The sequence below is a fragment of the Eptatretus burgeri genome, chromosome 9, assembly GCF_056783735.1.
Source record: "Eptatretus burgeri isolate ZD-2024b chromosome 9, Ebu_testis_v1, whole genome shotgun sequence".
Taxonomy (NCBI): domain Eukaryota; kingdom Metazoa; phylum Chordata; class Myxini; order Myxiniformes; family Myxinidae; genus Eptatretus; species Eptatretus burgeri.
The window spans coordinates 25,494,390-25,517,293 of NC_140969.1; the positions used below are offsets into that span (position 1 = coordinate 25,494,390).

The 22,904-nt window shown below is 44.2% G+C and overlaps 1 protein-coding gene across 3 annotated transcripts in view; it reads left to right on the top strand.

Moving 5' to 3' along the window:
* LOC147019746 (1-phosphatidylinositol 4,5-bisphosphate phosphodiesterase beta-1-like) overlaps positions 1–22,904 on the top strand; it is a 369,820-nt gene that overhangs the window by 211,058 nt on the left and 135,858 nt on the right. For all 3 annotated transcript variants that reach the window (XM_085894415.1, XM_085894413.1, XM_085894414.1), the window contains 2 exons: positions 10,048–10,127; positions 17,154–17,207. In XM_085894415.1, the coding sequence (XP_085750541.1) occupies positions 10,048–10,127; positions 17,154–17,207 (134 nt within the window). The remainder of the gene's footprint in view (positions 1–10,047; positions 10,128–17,153; positions 17,208–22,904) is intronic.

Below are 22,904 nucleotides of genomic sequence, written 5' to 3' on the forward strand. Positions count from 1 at the left end.
GAGTTGAAGAGAGAGAAGAGGAGGAAAAGGAGAAGAGAGAGAAGGAGGAGAGGGAGAAGGAGGAAAGAGAGAAGAGAGAGAAGTAGGAGAGGGAGAAGAAAGGGAAGGAGGAGAGGGAGGAAAGAGCGAGACTGAATAAATATCAAAATATGGAAACCAGTGAGATTAAAAAAAGATTGGAGGTATTACAAAAAATAACTCAACCCACCGAGGAGGAAAACAAAGAATTGACAAGTCTATTTGCAATATTTTCGACAAGACTATTGTCATCGGCAAATATGGATTTCAATTCAAGTTTTTCATTTTTTTCTTAAATAAATGGAGGAGAGAGTGAATGCATTTCTCAGGATTCTTTATGTTTTCAAAATTAAGATTCAAATGTGCATGTTGGAAACTAAAAAGGTTTTCGCACTCTGAAGGAATTTTTCTCATAAATAAATGAGTTATTGTCTCAAATGTAAAAAGAAAATTAATAATAAAAATATTTCATATTTTAAAAGTAAAAATAACAGGGTTATACAAATAGGTCTTTGTTCGGTGTGTGGTTCAAAAAAAAATCAATTTGTCTCCAAACACAAACTCGGAGGAGATATACAAAAGTTTTTATCAGGAAGTAAATTTACAACTACTGGAATACCAGGGGAATTACATCTACCAGGGTATTCTTTCTGTGGTCCAGGCACAAACTTGGATAAAAGATTAGATGAGGCAGACAATCCTAAATCCTGGATTGAGCCCATCAATAGCCCATCATCAATCTATGACATTATACAGTACCTTTCATGAAGGAAACGCCGTTGTTGTTGAACGTTTTAATCGTACCTTAAAAGAGAGACTATATAAAAAATTCACACAACTCGGTTCACAACAATGGTCATCTTTTATTCAGGATATTGTGGATAAGTATAATGACATGATTCACACGTCAACGAATATGAAACTATCAGAAACATTTACAAAATTAAAATATGAAAAAGAGATTAATGTCAGAAAACCTAAGTTCAAAGTTTGTGATATCGTAAGAATATTACGATAGGTAATATTATTACGATAGGTAATATATACCTATATATTATAATATATAGGTAGAAATCTCATTTTGAAAAAGGTTATATTAAACGATGGACGAACGAACTTTTTAAAATTGTTTATGTAATAGATACAGTTCCTTGGATTTTTAAGATATATGATTTAGAAGGGGAAGAGATTTTAGGTTCATTTTATTCACTGGAATTACAAAAGACAAAACTAAGCAAATAATACCCATGGGAGCAATGGGTTGTCCCTTCACTCCCTCCTACTATACACCTTTGTGAACACTAGAGGGCCAAGTCTGAGGTGTGTCAAGGGGGGACGTTCACAGAATCCTCAACTGAATAGTCAAGGCTTAACTTTTGTGTGTGTGTGTGTGTGTGTGTGTGTGTGTGTGTGTGTGTGTGTGTGTGTGTGTGTGTGTGTGCGCGCGCGCGTGTGCGTGCGCGCGCGCAATGGGAGCAATGGGTTGGCGCTTCACTCCCTCCTACTATACACCGTTGTGGACACTCGAGGGCCAAGTCTGAGGTGTATAACATGTGGCGTCTGCCGTATATAATGTGTGTCAAGGGGGGACGTTCTTAGAATTTGTTGCAAATACTCTGGGGTTCAGGAGGTGGTCAAACAAGAGCATTAAGAGAAGTTTATCATTTCGTAATGGCACAAAAGGGGTATCTTAAAAAATATAAAGATTCAAATGTTTTATTTTTAAATATTTTAAATGGGGATTATTGTGCAAAGAAAATTAAACTATTGAAGGAATTTGAGAATGAACAAATCTTTATAGGTTCAATGAGTGAGCTAAACAATATGCATTGGTTAATTAATAAAATTGTCCACCCATCCATACAAGCTCCACCCGCACATTCACCCATCCACCCATCCACCCATCTATTCACCAATCCACATCAAACCTCATCCACATAAACCCGACCCAACGATCCCATGTCCCAACGACAACGACCCCTTGCCCACACAAACCCCTGCCCCACACACATGTTTATTGAATTAAAAAAAGTTTCCCGAGGTTAAAAGGGGAGACAAATAAATATACCTTGGGATAAAAAGGGGGGTTTATTTTTAGGGAAAAAAAATATGAATCACTGAAAATCCCCCATTCATTTACATGGGGAAAAGTGAGCCAGAATCACTATATTCACCCTACTGACACCATAAAGGGTACAAGCAACAGACACGCATAACTAATGTAACGTGTTAAATAAGTTGATGTAAAAGACGCTGCATCAACTGTGGTAAACTTCCAAAAAATTTTTATATGACCTTTAAAATCGTTTTTTTTTAAAATCAAATTCTATACGTCAACACTGTAGAACGTAAAACACCTTTTTGGCCCTTTCAAAATCCTTCCATTTAGCAGGACTTGGACAAAATATTACAGATCTCGATCAATCAAATTTGCTGCTCACAGACCCATCGATGCCATTATTTCTCCAGACTGCACGGGGTAATGCGTTTTATGAACTCTCCAGTTCGGGTACCCAGTCAAATGGACTGGGTAACCTATTGTTATTCTTAAGTTTATTTATTATTTATTCTTTTTCTGCTGGCATTTTGTGGCCTTTTTCGCTTTAAAAATCATTTTCTCAGCAATGCCAAGTCCGATCGACACGGAATTTTCACCATAGTATGTATCTTTTTTGATAGCACACTCACGTGATAATTATGATGTCATTGGTCACTTGGTGCGGGCGCCATCTTGAAAAAAACCGATAAATTTTGGACCTATGTATCTCTGAAACCGTGCAATGGAAATTTTTTTTGCTTCATACATTTTACTAAGCTCCCTATGGGGAACAGGTGTGTTTTTTTCGTGATGTCATCGGTGAAGTGGTATGCCGGTGAAAATTCGTCAAGTAGAACGCCGCATGGGAAAAATCTGAAATTTTTTGTGCGTCATCTACTCATAAATTCACCGTCAAAAATTTTTTTGCTGACGTCATCGATGACGTAATTCGGTCGCCATCTTGTTTTTAAATGTGTTTTTAAAAAAAAACTTCTCCAGAACGGCTGGACAGATTGAGGCGAAACTTTACACATATATTCCCATGAGGTCCTTTTTCAAGTTTGTTAATTTCTTAATGATCGGTCACATGGCTTGGCAGCCATCTTGAATTTACCCTAAAACTCCACCCTCTGCTGTACCATCTGTCATCCCTCAGACCGGCAAGCAGCAGCTTCTTCGCTCACTGCAGATCTGGAAAAAATCACAAACTGGTCCAACACGTGGAACATGTCTTTCAATCCAGACAAATCTCATACTCTCACTATGTCTCTTCGAAAGGACCGTTTAGAAACCCCCCCCCCATCCACTTTCTCAACAATCCTCTGGAAGAAGTCTTTTCATTCAAACTTTTGGGCCTCACTATCTGCCATGACCTTTCCTGGGAAAGTCACATTTCCAACCTCGCCTCCAAAGTCAGTCGCTGACTGGGAATCCTCCGTCATGCAAAGTCCTTCCTCGGCCCTCTTGAGCTCCTGACCAGTTACAAAGCTTTTGTCCGTAGCCTGATGGAGTACTGCTCTCCCCTCTGGGCTGGTGCTCCTGCCTCCCACCTTTCTCGGCTTCATGCTGTCAAAACCAGGGCATTTAGGATCATCGGCATCTTCAGCAATGAAGGTGAGTCTTTGGGCCTCTCACTCAATCACCGCAGGTTGGTCGGTGGTCTTTCTGTCTTCCACCGTCTCCTCTCCAGCCTTGCCCCCCTGCTCTCTCTGCGATTGTCCCCACCACATTTCCACGGGGCGCTCTAGGTCCGCCAACAACCCCCTTCTGGTAAAACTACCAAAATCACAAATCTCTGCTCACCTTCACTCTTTCATTCCTCTTTTTTCCCGCCTTTGGAATAAACTCCCTCACTCTATTCTTTCCCATTCTTCCCTCCAGGCTTTCAAAACAGCTGCTCACCACCACCACCTCTTGTCATCCCCCATCCAAATCCTTGATCTTTTCTACCCCCGATAATCAACCCAAGCCCACTTCCTTCAATTCCCCTGCTTTCCTTCCTGAAAGTCCCTGCAATGTCCATCTTCTCTTCCCCATGCTCCCCGTCCCATCCCTCTCCCTTCCACAGATCTCCTAATGTGTCTGTTCCCCACTGTTTTGTCCCTCCCACTCCCGCCCCTCTTGTCTTATGCCCCCTTGCTGTGCGTTGTGTGTTCGCTCTCATACGAGCCTCAACAAGGTATACAAAAAAAAAAACCTTCAAACATCTTCTCCAGAACGGCAGGTCTGATCAAGGAGAAACTTCACAGAAGTATTGCACACGAGTAGTGAATATAAGTTTGTTTAATTTGTAATTGATAGGTCATATGGTTTGGCAGACATGTTGGAGTTAAGAAAAATATTAAATAATGTTTTCTCTGGATCTGCTTAACCTATCGAAGCGAAAATTTGCAACTGCCATCTTCCATCAGGTCTGCATACATGGTAAAAATTTATTACCTCAGAAGTCACATGGTTTGGCGGCCATCTTGGATAGGAAAACAGACCTTATCCGATTTACACGAAACTTCACACACTTGTTGCAGTCCATGATAGAAAGCAAAATTTAAATTTATGATGTCATAGGTCACATGGTTCATCAGCCATCTTGGATTGAAAATGAATACATTTTTTAAAATATTCTTCTGCAGAACGGCCAGACAGATTGACGCGAAACTTTACACATATATTCCCAATGAGGTCCTTTTTCAAGTTTGTTAATTTCTTATTGATAGGTCACATAGTTCGTCAGCCATCTTGAATTTACCCTAAAACCTTCAAACATCTTTTCCAGAACGGCTGGTCTGATCAAGGGGAAACTTCACAGATGTATTGCACACGAGTAGTGAATATAAGTTTGTTAATTTGTAATTGATAGGTCACATAGTTTGGCAGCCATGTTGGATTTAAGAAAAATATTAAATAATGTTTTCTCTGGAACTGTTTAACCTATTGGAGCGAAAATTTGCAATTATCATCTACTATCGTGTATGCACGCATGGTAAAAATTATGACGTCACACGTCACATGGTTTGGTGGCCATATTGGATTGAAGGATAAATGTTAATTAATGTTTACTCTGGAACCGCTGCTTCTATATATGCGAAACTTCACAATTATAATTTAGCCGACATGTGAAACGTGGGTTTAAAATTTCAACCCGATCAGCCACGCGGTTTGGCAGCCAGAATTATTTAATTATTTGAATCTGAGAACTTTTAGATTTGTTTTTTTCCAGAAGGCTCACTTGGCTCCACCTGAATGCGTTTAAGGGTACCGAAATAGCAATTCAATTGATACCGACAATGCCCCTAGGAAAAAGGGCTAACTGCATACATAATAACTAGATTGAACACTTTTTGCGATCCGGTTCGTAACTCGTCTGTTCCGCGCTGTCTCGAAGCAGGGCTGTATTTGTATCACTATTAAATCATGTTTTCTCTGGAACCACTTATCCTATCGAAGCGAAACTTTGCGACTGTCATCTCCAGAAAGTCTCACGTTGTATCAAAGGCGGACATCTGGGTACCCGGTCATCACTGCCAGCAGTTATAAAGTGGCAGTTCTAGTTATATATTGTTTAATTTTGCAAAAAATAAAGTTTGTATGTTGTAGGCTCCTGCAGAAAACTTTTTAAAAGCCCCTCTTGTTTTGAATTCTTACTAATCGTGATAATATATGCAAAGCATGTCCACAAATTAGTGAGAGTTGACTGGAATAATTATTGGTGCGTGTACTTTAAGGATTTTAATGTCTTGATCACCTCTACAAAGTAAATCATCTATCTCTAATTCCAGCAGTGTGTGTGTGCGTGCGTGCGTGCGTGCGTGCGTGCGTGCGTGTGTTTGCGTGCGTCTGTGTGTGTGTGTGTCTGTGACCGCTGTTTCTCGACAACCGCTGGTCCAATCTAATTGAAACTTGCCAGGTATATTGTTGGGGACCTGAGGATGTGCCCTTTCAAGATTTGATATTAATCGGACAAGTGCTTCCCAAGTTATGGCCATTTATTTCCCAAACCAATGAGAAGACACGTTGTTGCGTGGGCGTGGCCGATGGGGAAGGGAAGCTCAGCCGCATTCGCCATTACGGGTTACAACGTACGGACTTCCAGATCCATTACGGGTTACAACGTACGGACTTCCGGATAATGATGACTTCGTGTATTCTAATAATTTCTCGATTTCTTATGCGCATTTATAGATAAACACAATGCCCCAAATTATGATCGTTTTCATATTAGACGGTGTATAAATTTCGGTAACATCAGAGTGCTGGTATGCTCCGAACCAGGATGTAAATTTTTTTCCTCTTCTCTTTTTGTTTTTCCTTGCCACGACATTGTGAAAAGGTAAAATACGTTGGCGCTAATTGAATAATTGGGTATTTTTTTTTTTGTATACCTTGGTCGAGGCTCATATGAGAGCGAACACACAACTCACAGCAAGGAGGCATGAGACAAGAGGGGCGGGAGTGGAAGGGACAAAACAGTGGGGAACAGACACATTCGGTGAACTGTGGAAGGGAGAGGGATGGGGATGGGACGGGGAACATGGCGAAGAGAAGATGGACATTACAGGGACTTTCAGGAAGGAAAGCAGGGGAATTGAAGGAAGTGGACTTGGGTGGATTATCGGGGGTAGAAAAGATCGAGGATTTGGATGGGGGAAGATAAGAGGTGGTGGTGAACAGCTGTTTTGAAAGCCTGGAGGGAAGAATGGGAAAGAATAGAGTGAGGAAGTTTATTCCAAAGGCGGGAAAAAAGAGGAATGAAAGAGTGAAGATGAGCAGTGATTCGTGATTTTGGTAGTTTTAACAGAAGGGGGTTGTTGGCGGACTTTGAGCGCCCTGTGGAAATGTGGTGGGGACAAATCGCAGAGAGAGCAGGGGGGGGCAAGGCTGGAGAGGAGTCGGTAGAAGACAGAAAGACCACCGACCAACCTGCGGTGATTGAGTGAGAGGCCCAAAGACTCAGCTTCATTGCGGGAGATGCCGATGATCTTGAATGCCCTGGTTTCGACAGCGTGAAGCCGAGAAAGGTGGGAGGCAGGAGCACCAGCCCAGAGGGGAGAGCAGTACTCCATCAGGCTAGGGACAAAAGCTTTGTAAGTGGTCAGGAGCTCAAGAGGGCCGAGGAAGGACTTTGCATGACGGAGGATTCCCAGTCGGCGACTGGCTTTTGAGGCGAGGTTGGAAATGTGACTTTCCCAGGAAAGGTCATGGCAGATAGTGAGACCCAGAACTTGAAAGAAAAGACTTCTTCCAGAGGATTGTTGAGAAAGTGGATGGGGGGGTTTTCTAAACGGTCCTTTCGAAGAGACATAGTGAGAGTGTGAGATTTGTCTGGATTGATAGACATGTTCCACGTGTTGGACCAGTTTGTGATTTTATCCAGATCTGCAGTGAGCGAAGAAGCTGCTGCTTGCCGGTCTGAGGGATGACAGATGGTACGGCAGAGGGTGGAGTCGTCGGCAAAGAGAAATAGAGGATTTTCCAGAGAGTCCGAGAGATCATTGATGAAAACCAGAAAAGAACAGGGCCCAGAACACTACCTTGAGGAACTCCAGCCTGCACAGGAAGAGGGGATGAAAGAACTCCATTTATGGCCACACGTTGACTGCGACAGGAGAGGAAGTCTGCAAGCCATGAGTGGAGATGGCCTTGAATACCATGGGAAGAGAGTTTGGTGAGTAGTGCAGGGTGCCAGACTGTGTCAAAAGCACGTGATATGTCCAGCGATACGGCTCGGATTTCCTGTCTGGCATTGAGGACCTCCATCCATTGATGGGAGAGCAGAAGCAGCATATCCAGGGTAGAGTGACCTGGTCTGAAACCAAATTGATGATTGGAAATCAAGCCATTGGAGAAGAGGAAGGATTTCATGTCTGAAGCGATGATGGATTCCATAACCTTGCTGATGATTGGGAGAAGGCTGATTGGTCTGTAGTTACAGGGATCTGTTTTTGCACCTTTTTTATGCAGGGCAGTGATGTTAGCAGATTTCCAAGCAGATGGCAGATGACCTTGGGCAAATGAGAGGGTGAATAGAACAGAGAGAGGGTGAGCAAGAGCAGAAGAGCAAGCTTTGAGGACACGTGGGCTGATGCTGTCTGGACCAGTTGCAGAATCTGACTCGAGGTTTGAAAGCAAGCTTTCCACCTTGTCAGGAGAAAAGGATACAGAGTCCAGGGACAGTTGGGTGCGACTGGGTAAAGTGGGTAGAGATAGTGATGGGTTTAGGACACAAGATTTAGCTGCAAACACCGAGTTTAGACATTCAGCTTTATCACGTGTGGAATCAGCAGTGCGGCGATTTGAGGTAAGGGAGGGGATGGAGGGGGAACATACACCAGAAACAGATTTGATTAAACGCCACCAGGATTTTGAGGAGGGAGAGAGGTTTGAGAGTTCAGACTTGAGATGAGAAAGATGTTGTTTTCTGGCTCTCCTGAGGGTAGATACACACTTGTTCTGAGCTTTGTGGAAGGAACTGAGATTGCCCTCAGTTGGGTTTGCTTTCCATGAGGCGAAGGCAAGTTGTTTCAGGACAACTGCCTCGCCACAAGCTTCAGTAAACCAAGGGCGGGAGGAAGGGTAGGACAACTGAACACGAGAGGGGATAAATCTGTGCATGAGGGAGAGCAAGTTTCTTTGAAAGAATTCCCAGGATGAGTTGATGTTTGAGAAAGTAGTGAGAGGAGACCAGTCTTTAAGTTTGATGGCTGCTCGGAGACCCTGCCAGTCGGCTTGAGTGAAATGCCAGCCTCGACGGCGGTGAGGTGGTTCTCTGATAACAGCCAGAGAGATGTCCACTTTAACAAGGATGTGGTCAGAAGAACCAATTGGAGCGAAGGAAGAGCAGCAGATATTGTCCGGGAAATTTGTCAAAATCAGATCCAGAAGAGATGGAGTACCATTGGTTGAGATCCCGGTGGGGAAGTTGACCGGTTGAGTCAGTCCCACATAGTCGCAGAAAGCTTTTGCTTAGGTGCCATGGCAGGTGAGAGAGGTACCCACACCTAGCCAACTGGCGTGATGACAATTGAAGTCACCACATAAGAGGAAGAGAGAGTTTGGATGAGAAGATAGAAGATGGTCCATGTTTTCGGATAGTGAGGTGTAGATGGAGTCATCACTGTTCGGTGGACGGTACAGTACACATATATAAACATGAGGTGGGAGTGGAGGGGAAGCCGAAGCCAGAGGTATTCCTGGGGATGTGGGGGAGTGAGAGCAGTGCATGGAGAGTGAGGAATAGAGTCTTTGATGAAGAGAGCAACACCTCCACCAGGACGAGGCTCAGGTCTGTCATACCGTAAGAGGGAGTAACCGGGGAGAGATACTTGGGAGTCAGACACGTCTTGGGAGAGGAAAGTTTCTGTTAGGCAGATAATATCTGGTTTGTCAGTGGCAACCTGTATGGAAAGATCTGAAAGGTTTGAGCGAAGGCCCCTGATATTTGAGGTCCACGCTTTTAATGAAGAGGTAGGGGAGGAGGCTTTGGGTGCAGGAGGTGGAGGGGGAGGGGGAGGGTAGGACAAGGGACGAGGGGGGGAGGTAAGGAGGGTTGTTGAAAGATTGTGAGGTATTAAAGAGTGTGGGTATTAAAACTAAATTGCGAATAATCGTAACTGCGAATAATATTCGAACTTCCGTGCCACGCACGTACAGGTACTCGAAAGCGAAGAAACGGCCTGCATGGTTGTTGTTTGTTGCTCGCGGTTTGAATATTTTTATTTTTTTATTTTTTTTTTATGGGCACGTACTAGTTTAAAGAATTGACATAACTTTGAGTCTAACCATGAAACTGATAATGTCAAGTCAAACACTTTCTTAAATGCTTGGAAATTATTTGCTGATATATAATGCAGTGAAACAGTTATAATCACTGCCATTTCAGGATAATGTGCTGTTGTTCATTCCATTTGATACAACTGATATGCCAATTGCTAGATTATTGCAGTTGAGTGTTCATTTATTTGGATTTTGTATGCATGTGTTCCATTTTCTTGTAGGAGTGGACAAATGAGCTTTTCATTCTGAGTACAAACCTGCTTGCCCAGAATGCCTCTCGCAAAACCTTCCTCCTGAAAGCGTGAGCAAATGGGATAGTGTGCTGAACCTTGCATGCAAGCATACAGTGCTCGACTCTGCTTTCCAACATATTCTATCTCTCGCTCTTTTCACATCAGCATGTTTCGTGAGGAAATTTTACATGTGGATAGAGATTTATTCTGTTTCACTGAAACATTATTATAACCAACCATACAACACCGGCTGCTCATACTGATCTTCTCGGTTATAACTTCATTGCCCAAGACAGCAAGGCCTAGGTGGAGGCATTGCCACAACATTTCACTCCGCTATTTTTATTTGAAACTCATCTTTTGAATTATTAAATGCTATAATACTTATTTGATACTCAACTTTGCACATCTGTTAATTCACCTATAAAATGAATGACAGTTCTTTACGGAGCCCTGAAACAACATGCATCATTTCTTAATGACTTCTCAGATTTTTCTATCGACTTTGCATATCTATCCTGGAAATATGGATGAAATCAACAGGACATTGATCGAGGTATGCTAACTGATGTGGGAAGCAACGAGAAGCTGACCTTTCAGCCATTAACCTGCTTCATCATTAAACCCTCTTTTGCTCTAACAAACGATTGAATTCCAAAATGTCAGCTTCTTCTTGCTTCCCATGGCAGTTAGCATACCTCACTCAATACTCTCTTGATTCCATTAAGCTATTGTCACCAACACAGAATGACATGATCTTTCATGATTAAGACTAGTTTTCCATTCTCCCCTGGAAAGCCACTGATTCACAGGGAAATTAAAATCCATGTTGAAGACCTTAAAGATGCTTTGACATACATTTCTCCAATTGGTGGATATTTTCGATGTGTGTTCATTCTCTCTTCCACCCATGTTCATGGTCTTACTATAGATCTCGTTTTACTTTGTGGTGTTGACTTGTTTGCTGCTATTAATTTTATAATCCTGCATTTTGTGACCATTATTTTTTTACTTTTACCTTCTGTTTGTTGAAACTTCACATCAGTTGAAGCCAGGCTGGCAGGATGGCCTAGGCCCTAGAGGTATGCACACTCTCCTCTAAGCTGTCAAGCCTGGGTTAGAATTTCGGCCCAGCTATAAACTGTCATCCTGATGTTTCACAGGCAGGATGATTCATCAATTTGGTAAACTGGTGTCCCATTGCCAGCATTAGTTGTTGGAGGTTAAAATCCCATGGTGTCCTTTGTGAATAGTAGGCAAACTATTGCCAGCACCAGGAACAAATTCCAAATCCTGCCCTCACCTTCAGGGGCATTGCATCAGCAGTATAGCCGCACTTCCTGCAATTATGCAAATCGGCAGCCACGGGCTGCACACAATTGAGTGAATCAGTTGAAGCTGATGACAGACTGTAGCATTAACTCGATTAATTATTCAGCAAACAAAAGGTCCTGGTTCCAAACATCCATGTACAACATGGATGTTTGGATCGGCAGTTTCTCCTTCCATTTCATCAAAGCTAAGTTTTCTGGATGAGATCCATTGTGTCTTTGTTACATTTTCGTCCCTGTTTTGGTGTTTGTGTTTTTGTCACATTTTCTGTGTTAAGTCGTACCTTATTACGCTGTATTGTCGAATTTGTATCTGTGTAGCTCAGGCTGAGTCACCCAGGACTTAGCTGGCCGGCATGCCAATTCTGTCTCTGCTCTGAAGCCGCATACTGCATTCTGCTTCTTTTTTCCCCAAGTATTGTCCCTTCATCCTCCTCAACTTCATCTTATTCACCCTACTCAATTTCTTTCACTCTAAAAACATCACAAATCAATCTGTCTGTACTTCCTGTACTTCATTCTTGATCCATACCTTTTCACAATACATATCTCCAAACTGAATCTTCATTGAATGAAATGCTTCTTCCTTTAATAACTTTTGAAAACATTTTAAAATGCTCCACTTTCCTTATTTCTCTGTGAGGAACACTCATCTTATTCATCATGATATATTCCTCTACTTCTTCTCCACGAGGATTCTTTTTCCAACCTTTCTCTCTTCTAAATGATTGATACTTCTTCCATGCCTTCAGCAACAATTATTTCCACCCTCACATGAGGGCTCTGTGTCTGTATATCTCGATTGGAAATCTTGAGAAGTCCAATTTGCAAAGGTCTGCTCACGAGAATCAATTCCCCCTAACGTCCTCTAATAGTGTCAAACTCCGACATGTCATTACCCTCCCCTACATCCCCTACATGCCTGCATCCTTCCCAGCTCACCCCTTCTATGTGTCCCCCTCTTCAGCATCCCTCTACTCCATGTTCCCTCTTTCTGCATCCCCTCACCTCACCCCCTCCTATCTTACCCCTTCCCCCTCCTCTTCCCATATCCCCTACCCCTGCCTCCTCTCATATTCCCCATTCTCCCACCTTCTCCTATCTCCCCCCCTCACCCTCTTACCCCTCAATACACCTTCTCTTTGCTTCGCCCTCATTGCACCCCCTCTTAGCTTCCTCCTTGTTCCACCCCCTCTCAGGTTTTCCCTTCTTCTGTTGCTTCTCAACTTACGCTCATCCCACCCCTTCCCACCTTCCAAACTTCCCTCCCAGCCCCCCCCGTCCCTGTCCCCATCCCCGTTCCACTCCTCTCCTCGCTCCTTTTTACATTCTTGAACCCTACCAACAACGCCTCCTCCCCTGTCCCTAACTGTGTGAACCTCAAACATCCGAGGCCTCCTCTCCAACCTGACAGATCTCTCAATCAAGGCTACTGCTGACAAAGCAGACATTATCTGTTTAAAAGAATACTTTTTCCCACAGGATGTCCTTGACTCCTTCGTGTTGCTCTCTGGCTATTGTTTCCTATGATTTGATAGGTCTGAACACCAATCTGGTGGCAGAGTTGCATTTTACACCAATAATTACATTTCTCACTGTTCGTGTACTGCTCTTACACCTCCCAACCCCCAGGAATATCTTTGGCTGCAACTTCCCTTCTGGTCCCACTTCTTGTTTGTCTGTGTGTCGTAATGTCTGCCAAGCAGTGACGACTCCATCTGTATCTCTCTCAGTCAACATGGACCAACTTTTAACCATTCATCTCAACTCTCTTTTCCTCATATGTGGTGATTTAAATTGTCCCATGCAAATTGGCTGAGTGTTGTTACCTCTCTCAACAGCTATGTCACTTCAGCTTTGGACATCTTTGACTCTTTCGGACTGAGTCAATTTGTGAACTTTCATCCCGGATTTCTCCCAGTGGCAAATCCTACCTTCTGAACATGGTGATGACAAACTTCCCTGCACATGTCTCCTGCTCTTCTTGTGCTCCAGTTGCTTCATCTGATCATATGCTTCTGAATGTCAACATCGCTTTGGCCATTTTCAGAGAACCACCTCAGTGCTGACAGGTCTGGCAGTTCACTCAGGCAGACTGGAAAGAACTGAAAGTAGCCCTTTCTCTTCAGGCCTGGTCTACCATATGTACCACTCCTGATAGTAACTCAGTCAAGGAATTCTTCCACAGAAACCTGCTCTCTTTGATGCACCAATTGATCCCTCTCCTACCCCTCTTCCTGCCCATTGTACACTGAATCCTGTGGTGAGGCAGTTGCTATGAAACAACTTGCCTTCTTTTCCTGTTTGACAAAGCCAACCAAAAGCGATCAGGTCATTCCACAAAGCCCACAACAAGTGTGTGTCCGTTATTAGGATAGCCAGAAAACAACATCTGTCTAACTTCAAGATTGAACTTTCAAACTTCTCTCCCTCTAAGACCCGGTGGCTCCTTGCTATGTCTGTCTCTGGTGTATGCTCCCCCCTTTTCCATTTTTTTCACTTGAAATAGTGCCACAGCTGACTGCTTGTGAGAATGTCGAATGCCTCAATTCTGTGTTTGCTTCCAAATTTTGTCCCCAAACCATTGATCTGTGTACTCACCCTACCCAGTTGCACCCAACTTCTCCTGGAGTCAATATCTCTTTTTCACCTGAGAAGTTGGAGAGGTTTCTGGCACCCTTGATTGATTCTGCAACTGGACCAGACAGCATCAGCTCATGTGTCCTCAAAACTTGGTCTTGCACATCTTCTTTCTGCTGTGTTCACCCAGTCATTTGCCTGCATCATCTTCCTTCTCCTTGGAAATCAGTCAGCATCACTGCATAATATAAACAGGATACAAAAATCGATCCCCTGAACTACAGACCCATTAGCTTACTTCCAATTATCAGTAAGGTCCTGGAATCCATAATTATCCTCCGCCAACCAACGAAGTTGGCGGGGGATATAGAAATGGGTTCCGTCCGTCCGTCCGTCACATTTCGTTTCCGGAGCTTGACTACAAATCCCCTCAAGATATATTTACGAAATTTGGTACACATATCAAGCAAGTGGTGAACTGGTGCCTTTTGATATTTTCTTATTGATAGGTCACATGGTTTGGCAGCCATGTTGGATTCAAGAAAAATATTAAATAATGTTCTCTCTGGAATCACATAACCTAACGAAGTGAAAATTTGCAACTATCATCTTCCATCACGTCTGCATAGATAGTAAAAATGTTGACGTCACAAGTCACATGGTTTGGTGGCCATCTTGGAAAGAAAAACACACCTCATCCGATTAACACGAAACTTCACATACGTATTCCACTTGATGATTGGAGGCATAATCTAAATTTATGATGTCATAGGTCACATGATTCATCAGCCATCTTGGATTGAAAATTAATCAATTTTAAAAATCTTCTTTTCCAGAACGGCTGGGCAGTTTGAGGCAAAATTTTACATACACTTTCCCCAACACATCCTTTCAGAAGTTTGTTAATTCTTAATTGATAGGTCACATGGTTTGGCGGCCATATTGAATTTACCCTATAACCTTCAAACATCTGCAGAACAGCTGGTCAGATCAAGGGGAAACTTCACATACATATTGCACACGCTTAGTAAATGAGGATTAACAAACTTATATTCCCTATGGCAGGGGATATCAAAGACTTTGTCTTCAACGGATGGTAGTTGCAGTTGACGTAAAATCCTTCCTTTTCTTCAACAGCCTCATCTCAGATTATTATCAATTTGGATTCAGACCAGGTCACTCTACTTTTGACATGCTGCTTATACTCAGCCAGCAATGCATGGAAGCCCTCAATTCCAGACTTGAGATCAGGCCCGTCTCTCTCGACCTCTGTCAAGCTTTCGATACAGTCTGACACCCCGCCTTGCTCTCTAAAATCTCTGCCAATGACAGCGAAGGCCAACTCCACTCTTGAGTTACTGACTCCCTCCACTCTCATTGTGAACATGTGGCTCTCATCGGAATCCTCTCATCTGCTCCCCCTGTCAAGGCTGAAGTGCCCCAAGGCAGTATTATGGGTCCCATCCTATTCCTAATGTTCATAAAGTATCTGTTTTACTCTTTGGAAAACCTTTATTTCTTTCCAGTTGACTCCACCTTCTGCCGTGACATCCATAATCCTTCAGATCGGTATGCAGCAACCTCTTCCCTCTCTGCCGCCCTTGATGGAATCAGAAGCTGGACAAACACTTGGAATATGTCTTTCGATCATGAGAAATCCCACACCCTTACCCTTTCTCCGAAAGGACTGTCTGGCAAACCCTCCCATGTACTTTCTTAACAATCCTCTTGAAGAAGTTCAGTCTTTCAAACTCGTGGGTATCACTGTCAGCCATGATCTTTCTTTGGTAAGCGACATGTGTAAGTTGGCCTCCAAAGCCAATCACCGACTTGGCATCCTCCATCATACAATATGCTTCCTTGCCATACCTGGACTCATCCACCTGCAAGGCTTTCATTTACAGCCTATTGATGCTGATCTCCCTTCTAGGCTGGCCTTGTGCTTTGCTCAGCCAGATGCCATGGAAACCATGGCCTTCAACATCATTGGCATCTCCGACAATGAAGCTGATTTCATGGGACGATCACTTTCACATCATAGACAGGTCAGTGGTCTCTGTCTGCTACTGCATCGTTTTTAGTCTCAGTCTTGCACCCTCTGCTCTTTCCATGCCACCCCCCCCCAACCCCCACCATCAGCCCCCTTCTGGTGAAACTCCCAAAATACTAAATAGTTGTCCTCTACTCATTCAATCCTCTTTTTCCCCTTCCTGTGGAACCAACTTCCCATTCTCTTCAATCTAATTCTCCCCTCCAGGTCTTCAAGACAGTTGTTCCCCACCATCTCAGATCACCTGCCATGCAAAACCATAATCTTTTTGACCCCAGTTGACCCCTCCCTCCCCCAAATCCAACCTCTTTCCAAATTTCCAGTTTTTCCTTCCTGAGAGTTTGCTTCTGCATCAATTTTGTCCACCCAATGCACCCTTCACTACCCTTCATTCTTCCCCCACATCCCTTATCTGTCCATCTATTGAACAGAGTGAACTTTCCAAGTCTCCCTCTATTTTGTCCCTCCACCCTGCTGTTGATATGTTTTCCCCCTTTCTTTCAACTGCACCTTTTGTTCTGTGCTTTCCCTTATTTACTGCTCATTTATATTTACTCAAAATAACAGAGCCAATTAGAAAGAAAATAACACAAATCTCAGTCACTTGCTCACTTCCTTACCCGAAACAGTATTGGTCCAAGACAGGAAATCGCCTGCTCATCATACTGCTATGGTTCATTACAGTCATCTTTGAGGTGCAGCTCTTATCAAAGGGCTTGCTTGTATTGTTCTGTAAAGCAATGCAAAAGCTGCAATTTGCATACAAGCAAATGAAGGACCACAATAGAAAGAGCACATTACCTCCAAAACAAGGTGGTGCTCCAGATATGTGACCATGTCCTTGGAAACAGACCTACAACAAGTTGTTGTGCATCCATATGGTTCAGCCAATCTGTAGCCCTGAGGAAATAGAAATGTCCATCTCTACTCAGGGCCCATAATACTTCAGAACGGTTGTGCAACTTGGTATGGAATACTTTGTGGTGCAGATGAGACTAGAAGTTAGCCAAAATAGCAGATATTGTATGCCTTTAAAATCATTGTCAGGAGAGGTATACCAAGCTGACGTTGCAAAGTTTATTATATTGTGTCTACAAATAAGTAATATTTCATGAATTAACTTGTGTCTACAGCTACACAAAGCTGACGTTGCAACTCACAGCTGAAGAGAAGATCTCCGTGAAACAGTGAGCCCCACAATGAAAGAATGATTCGGACACATATTTATTACTAGTAAAGGTACCCTCAACACCGGGTTCCTCCTCTCACCCTTCCCCTCCCTCTTCCCACCCTTCCCCTGCTTCACCCACCCCATCCCTCCAGGCTCTCACCCCACCAGACTCCCACCCACTCTTTCCCCTCCCTCTTCCCACCTCCACCCTTTCCCTCCCTCCTCCCACCCAACCCCCCCTTCCTCTGGATTCCCACTCCACCCATTCTCCTTCCTCCTCCCACATCTACCCTTACCCTCCTCCCTCCCTCAAAGGTACCCGTCGTTTCCTGGGATCTGACGTACATCTATTGGATGACCACAATTAAGCAGATATTTAGAGAAACATTTTATTTATCAAGCTGCAAAATATTGAACAGAGATATCAACAAAATTGCACATATTATTGTAGTTCTTTTTGGTAGACAGTGTTGAATATTTTTCCATCGAGGGCAAGAACATGTAAATTGTTTAGTGTTCCAACTCCAAAGCAGCCCACATTTAGTTGAGTATGTGAAAAAGATATTTGAAATCTGTTTTGTTATAGTCTCTCAGTCACACCGAACAGCATCACACCGAGGGATGACAATCTGTTATGTTATAGTTTTGTTAACACACTCTCAAAACAACTACATATATGTATACGGATCAAAATTGCTTGTTTTTATATTTTCGCAGTTGAATGGAAATTTATCAGAGTAAATAATATATATTTTTTTGGTATACCTTGTTGAGGCTCATATGGGAGCTAACGCACAATGCACAGCAAAGGGGGCATGAGACAAGAGGGGCAGGAGTGGGAAGGACAAAACAGTGGGGAACAGACACATTAGGAGATCTGTGGAAGGGAGAGGGATGGGGTGGAGAACATGGGGTATACAGGATGGACGTTACAGGGACTTTCAGGAAGGAAAGCAGGGAATTTGAAGGAGGTGGGTTTGGGGTGGATAAACGGGGGCAGAAAAGATCGAGGATTTGGATGGGGGACGATATGAGATGGTGGTGAACAGCTGTTTTGAAGGCCTGGAGGGAAGAATGGGATTGAACAAAGTGAGGGAGTTTATTCCAAAGGCGGGAAAAAGAGAGAATGAAAGGGTGAAAGTGAGCGGTGATTCGTGATTTTGGTAGTTTTAGAAGGGGGTTGTTGGCGCACCTTGAGTGCCCTGCGGAAATATGGTGGGGACAAATTGCAGACAGTGCAGGGGGGGGCAAGACCGGAGAGGAAATGGTAGAAGACAGAAAGACCACCGATCTGCATGCGGTGAGAGACTGAGAGGCCCAAGGACTCAGCCTCATCACGGGAGATACTAATGATCCGAAATGCCTTGGTTTCCCAGCATGAAGCCGAGAAAGGCGAGAGGCAGGAGCACGAGAGAGAGAGAGAGAGAGAGAGAGAGAGAGAGAGAGAGAGAGAGAGAGAGAGAGAGAGAGAGAGAGAGAGAGAGAGAGAGAGAGAGAGAGAGAGAGAGAGACAGACAGACAGACAGACAGACAGACAGACAGACAGACAGACAGACAGACAGACAGACAGACACTCCATCAGGCTGTGGATGAAAGCTTTATATGTGGTCAGGGGTTCAAGTGGGCCGAGGAAGGACTTTCCACGACGGAGGATTCCCGGTCGGCGACTGGCTACGGAGGCCACGTTGGAAATGTGGCTTTCCCAGGAAAGGTCATGGTGGATAGTGAAACCCAGAAGCTTGAAAGAAAGGACTTCTTCCAGAGGATTGTTGAGAAATTAGATGGGTGGGGGGGGGGGGGGTTCCAAATTATCCATTCAGAGAGACATCGTGAGAGTGTGAGATTTGTCAGGATTGAAAGACATGTTCCACGTGTTGAACCAGTTTGTGTCTGGTGTTGGCTTAATGGTTAGGGTGTTGGGCTTGGGATCCAAGGATCCTGAGGTCAAATCCCCCTTGGCTGTTGATTTAATACCAGGTGGGGTTGACTCTGCCTATCATCCTTCTGAGGTTGGCAAAATGAGTGCTAGCTTGCTGGTATCCTGTGTTGGAGTGGCGACCTGTCCAGGATTGTGCCCAATAGCCAAGGAGGCTGCTTAGGCAGCACCAACGCTCTGCACAGAGTGAGGTCCCCATGGAATGGAATGGAATGGAATGGACCAGTTTCTGATTTTACTCAGATCTGCAGAGATCGAAGAAGCTGCTGGTTGCCGGTCTGAGGGATGACAGATGGTACGGCAGAGGGTGGAGTCATCAGCAAAGAGATAAAGAGGATTTTCCAGAAAGTCGGAGAGATCATTGATGAAAACCAGAAAAAGAAAAGGGCCCAGAACGCTGCCTTGAGGATCTCCAGCCTGGACAGGAAGAGGGGATGAAATAACTCAATTTAGGACCACACGTTGGCTGCGACAGGAGAGGAAGTCTGCAAGCCGTGGGTGGAGATGGCCTTGGATACCATCGGAAGAGAGTTGGTGAGCAGGCTAGGGTACCAGACCGTGTCAAAAGCATGCGATATGTCTCGGATTATGACTGATTTCATGTCCGGCATTGAGTACCTCCATCCATTGTTGGGACAGCAGAAGCAGCATATCCAGGGTAGAGTGACCTGGTCTGAAACCAAATTGATGATCAGAAATCAAGCCATTGAGGAAGAGGAAGGATTAAATGTCTGAAGTGATGATGGATTCCATAACCTTGCTGATGATTGGGAGAAGGCCGTTTGGTCTGCAGTTGCAGGGATCTGTTTTTGCACCTTTTTATGCAGGGCAGTAATGTTTGCTGATTTCCAAGCAGATGGCAGATGACCTTGAGCAAATGAGAGGGTGAATAGAACAGAGAGAGGGAGAGCAAGAGCAGAGGAGCAGGTTTTTCAGACACATGAGCTGATGCCAGCTGGACCAGTTGCAGAATCTGAGTTGAGGTTTGACAGCAAGCTCTCCACTTGAAAAATGAAAAGTCAGAAGAAAAGGACACAGAGTCCAGGGACAGTTGGGTGTGACTGGGTAAGGTGGGTCCAGAAAGCGATGGGTTTCGTACACAAGATTTCGATGCAAGCACCGAGTTTAGACATTCAGCCTTTTCACCTGTGGTATCAGCAGTGCGGCCATTTGAAGTAAGGGAGGGGATGGAGGTGGAACTTCCACCAGAAACATTTGATAAGATGCCACCTGGATTTGGAGGAGGGAGAGAGGTTTGAGAGTTCAGACTTGAGCTTAGACAGATGTTTTCTGGCTCTCCTGAGGGTAGATACACACTTATTCCGACCTTTATGGATGGAACTGAGATTTCCCTCAGTTGATTTTGCTTACCATGAGGCAAAGGCAAGTTGTTTCAGGACAACTGTCTCGCCACAAGCTTCAGTGAACCATGGGTGGGAGGAAGTGAACCGACCTTCAGGATAACTGAAGGTGAGAGGAGATAAATCTGTGCATGAGGGAGAGCAAGTTTCTTTGAAAGAATTCCCAGGAGGAGTTGATGTTGCAGAAAGTCACGATGGGAAACCAGTCTAGAAGTTTAATGGCTGGTTGGCGACCCTGCCAGTCGGCCTGAGTGAAATGCCAGACTCGACTGCACTGAGGTGGTTCTCTGATAACAGCCAGAGAGATGTCCACTTTGACAAGCACGTGGTCAGAAGAACCAATTGGAGTAGAGGAAGAACAGCAGATATTGTCAGGGAAATTTGTCAAAATCAGATACAGAAGAGATGGAGTACCATTGGTTGAGATGCTGTTCGGGAAGTTGACCAATTGAATCAGTCCCAATGAGTCACAGAAGTCTTTTGCTGAAGTGCCATGACAGGTGAGAGAGGTACCCACACCCAGCCAACTGGCATGATGACAATTGAAGTCACCACATATTAGGAAGAGAGAGTTCGGATGAGAAGATGGAAGTTGGTACATGTTTTCGGATAGTGAGGTGTAGATGGAGTCATCACTGTTAGGTGGACGGTACAGTACACATATAAACATGAGGTGGGAGTGGAGGGGAAGCCGTAGCCAGAGGTATTCCTGGGGGTGTGGGGGGAGTGAGGGCAGTGCATGGAGAGTGAGGAATAGAGTCTTTGATGAAGAGAGCAACTCTTCCACCAGGACGAGGCTCAGGTCTGTCATATCTGAGGACGGAGTAACCAGGGAGAGATTCTTGGGAGTCAGAGATGTCTTGAGGGAGGAAAGTTTCTGTTAGGCAGATTATGTCTGGTTTGTCAGTGGCAACCTGTATAAAAAGATCTGTAAGGTTTGAGCGAAGGCCCCAGATATTTGAGGTCCACACTGTTCATGAAGAAGGGGGGAGGCTTTGGGTGCAGCGGATGGGAGGGGAGGGGGAGGGAAGGACAAGGGAGGAGGAGGGGAGGTAATGAGAGTGTTGAAAGAGTGTAGGGGATTGCAGAATAGCTTGGGGAAGGGGCCGAATGAGGAGGAGAAAAGACTCTGTGGTGCTGGGTTGAGGTACAGTGGAGAGTAATAAGAGAGGGGGCAGAAAGCAGTAGAGGATTTGAGGCGTTGGAGTGATGAGATGGAGGAGAGAAGGCAGGGGAAGGAGGCAGCTTTGTGGATGAAGGGGGGTCTTTTAGTCGAGGGAGTGAGGGGGTGATAGTTGGGAGAAGGGTGAGTGGGGAGAGTTGAGGGAGAAAGGTGAGAGGGAAGCTTGATGGGGGAAGAGTGTGATGCTTGCTTTGAGGGGGAGGGATGAGAGGAGTGAATTGGCACTCAAGTTGGAAAATAAGAATGATTGATGGAAAGCGAACATGCATTGCAAACCGGGTTTTAGATATTTTTTTGTCGTTCAGATGCGTCTAAAGACATTTCTTGAGGGATGCAATAAAGGCAAATTAAGAGAATGGAAAGAAGAAACGTTGGAACAGTTGGAATTTTTAGGCAAGGTATGAAGGAAAGGTTGAATTGAGAGCAGTCTGTTGAAATAGAAAAAGAATGGTGAATTATGATACAGTAATGAGAACCACACGTGTGAAAGAGGAAGATGAAGCATTATAAGAGATCGTTTTTTTTTGTTTTTTTTGAGAGGAGTTTTCATCAGATTAGATAATGGAAAGGTTGTAGAAAAAATCGTGAGGTGAATGGTGAATTTGGATCGGTAAACGCAGAGGGTGGAAACAGATCACGTGGTTACGGGAGAAGCACGATTATGTAACAATATAATGTGACACATAGGGGTCTGGTCATCTTTTTTCCTGAGCAGCACAAGGCTGAGAGTAGCATCATTGACTGAGGAGGTGTGGCAGTGCTGCTGATGCAGTGCCCCTGTGGGTCAGAGCAGTCATATGGAATTTGGCCAGGATGCTGGGGATAGCTCCACAACTCTTTGTGAAGGACACCCCGAAGGGATCCTTAACATTTCATCAACTGTTTCGTTGGGTGCTTGCTTGAGTCCTTAACCCACTTGGCAAGTGCTCTACAAGCTTCAATCTCCACAAGTTTCCATGGCGATACTGCAGCTCGGTTCTTCCTCGGGACATCTCTGGAGTTAGGAAGGCAAAATAAATTAGAGCATTACAATGAGTAAAAAAACGTTTCCAGTGGTTATAAAGGAATAAATCACCACATCACAGCAGGAAAGCTGAGAGTTATGCATTCACACTCGCTCTCAGCTGTATAATCTGGATTTGATTCCCAACCGAGCTATAAACTGTCACCCGGGTGTTTCACAGGCAAGGTGATTCATCAATGTGTGTGCCGTATCTCGGATGGACGTTAAAC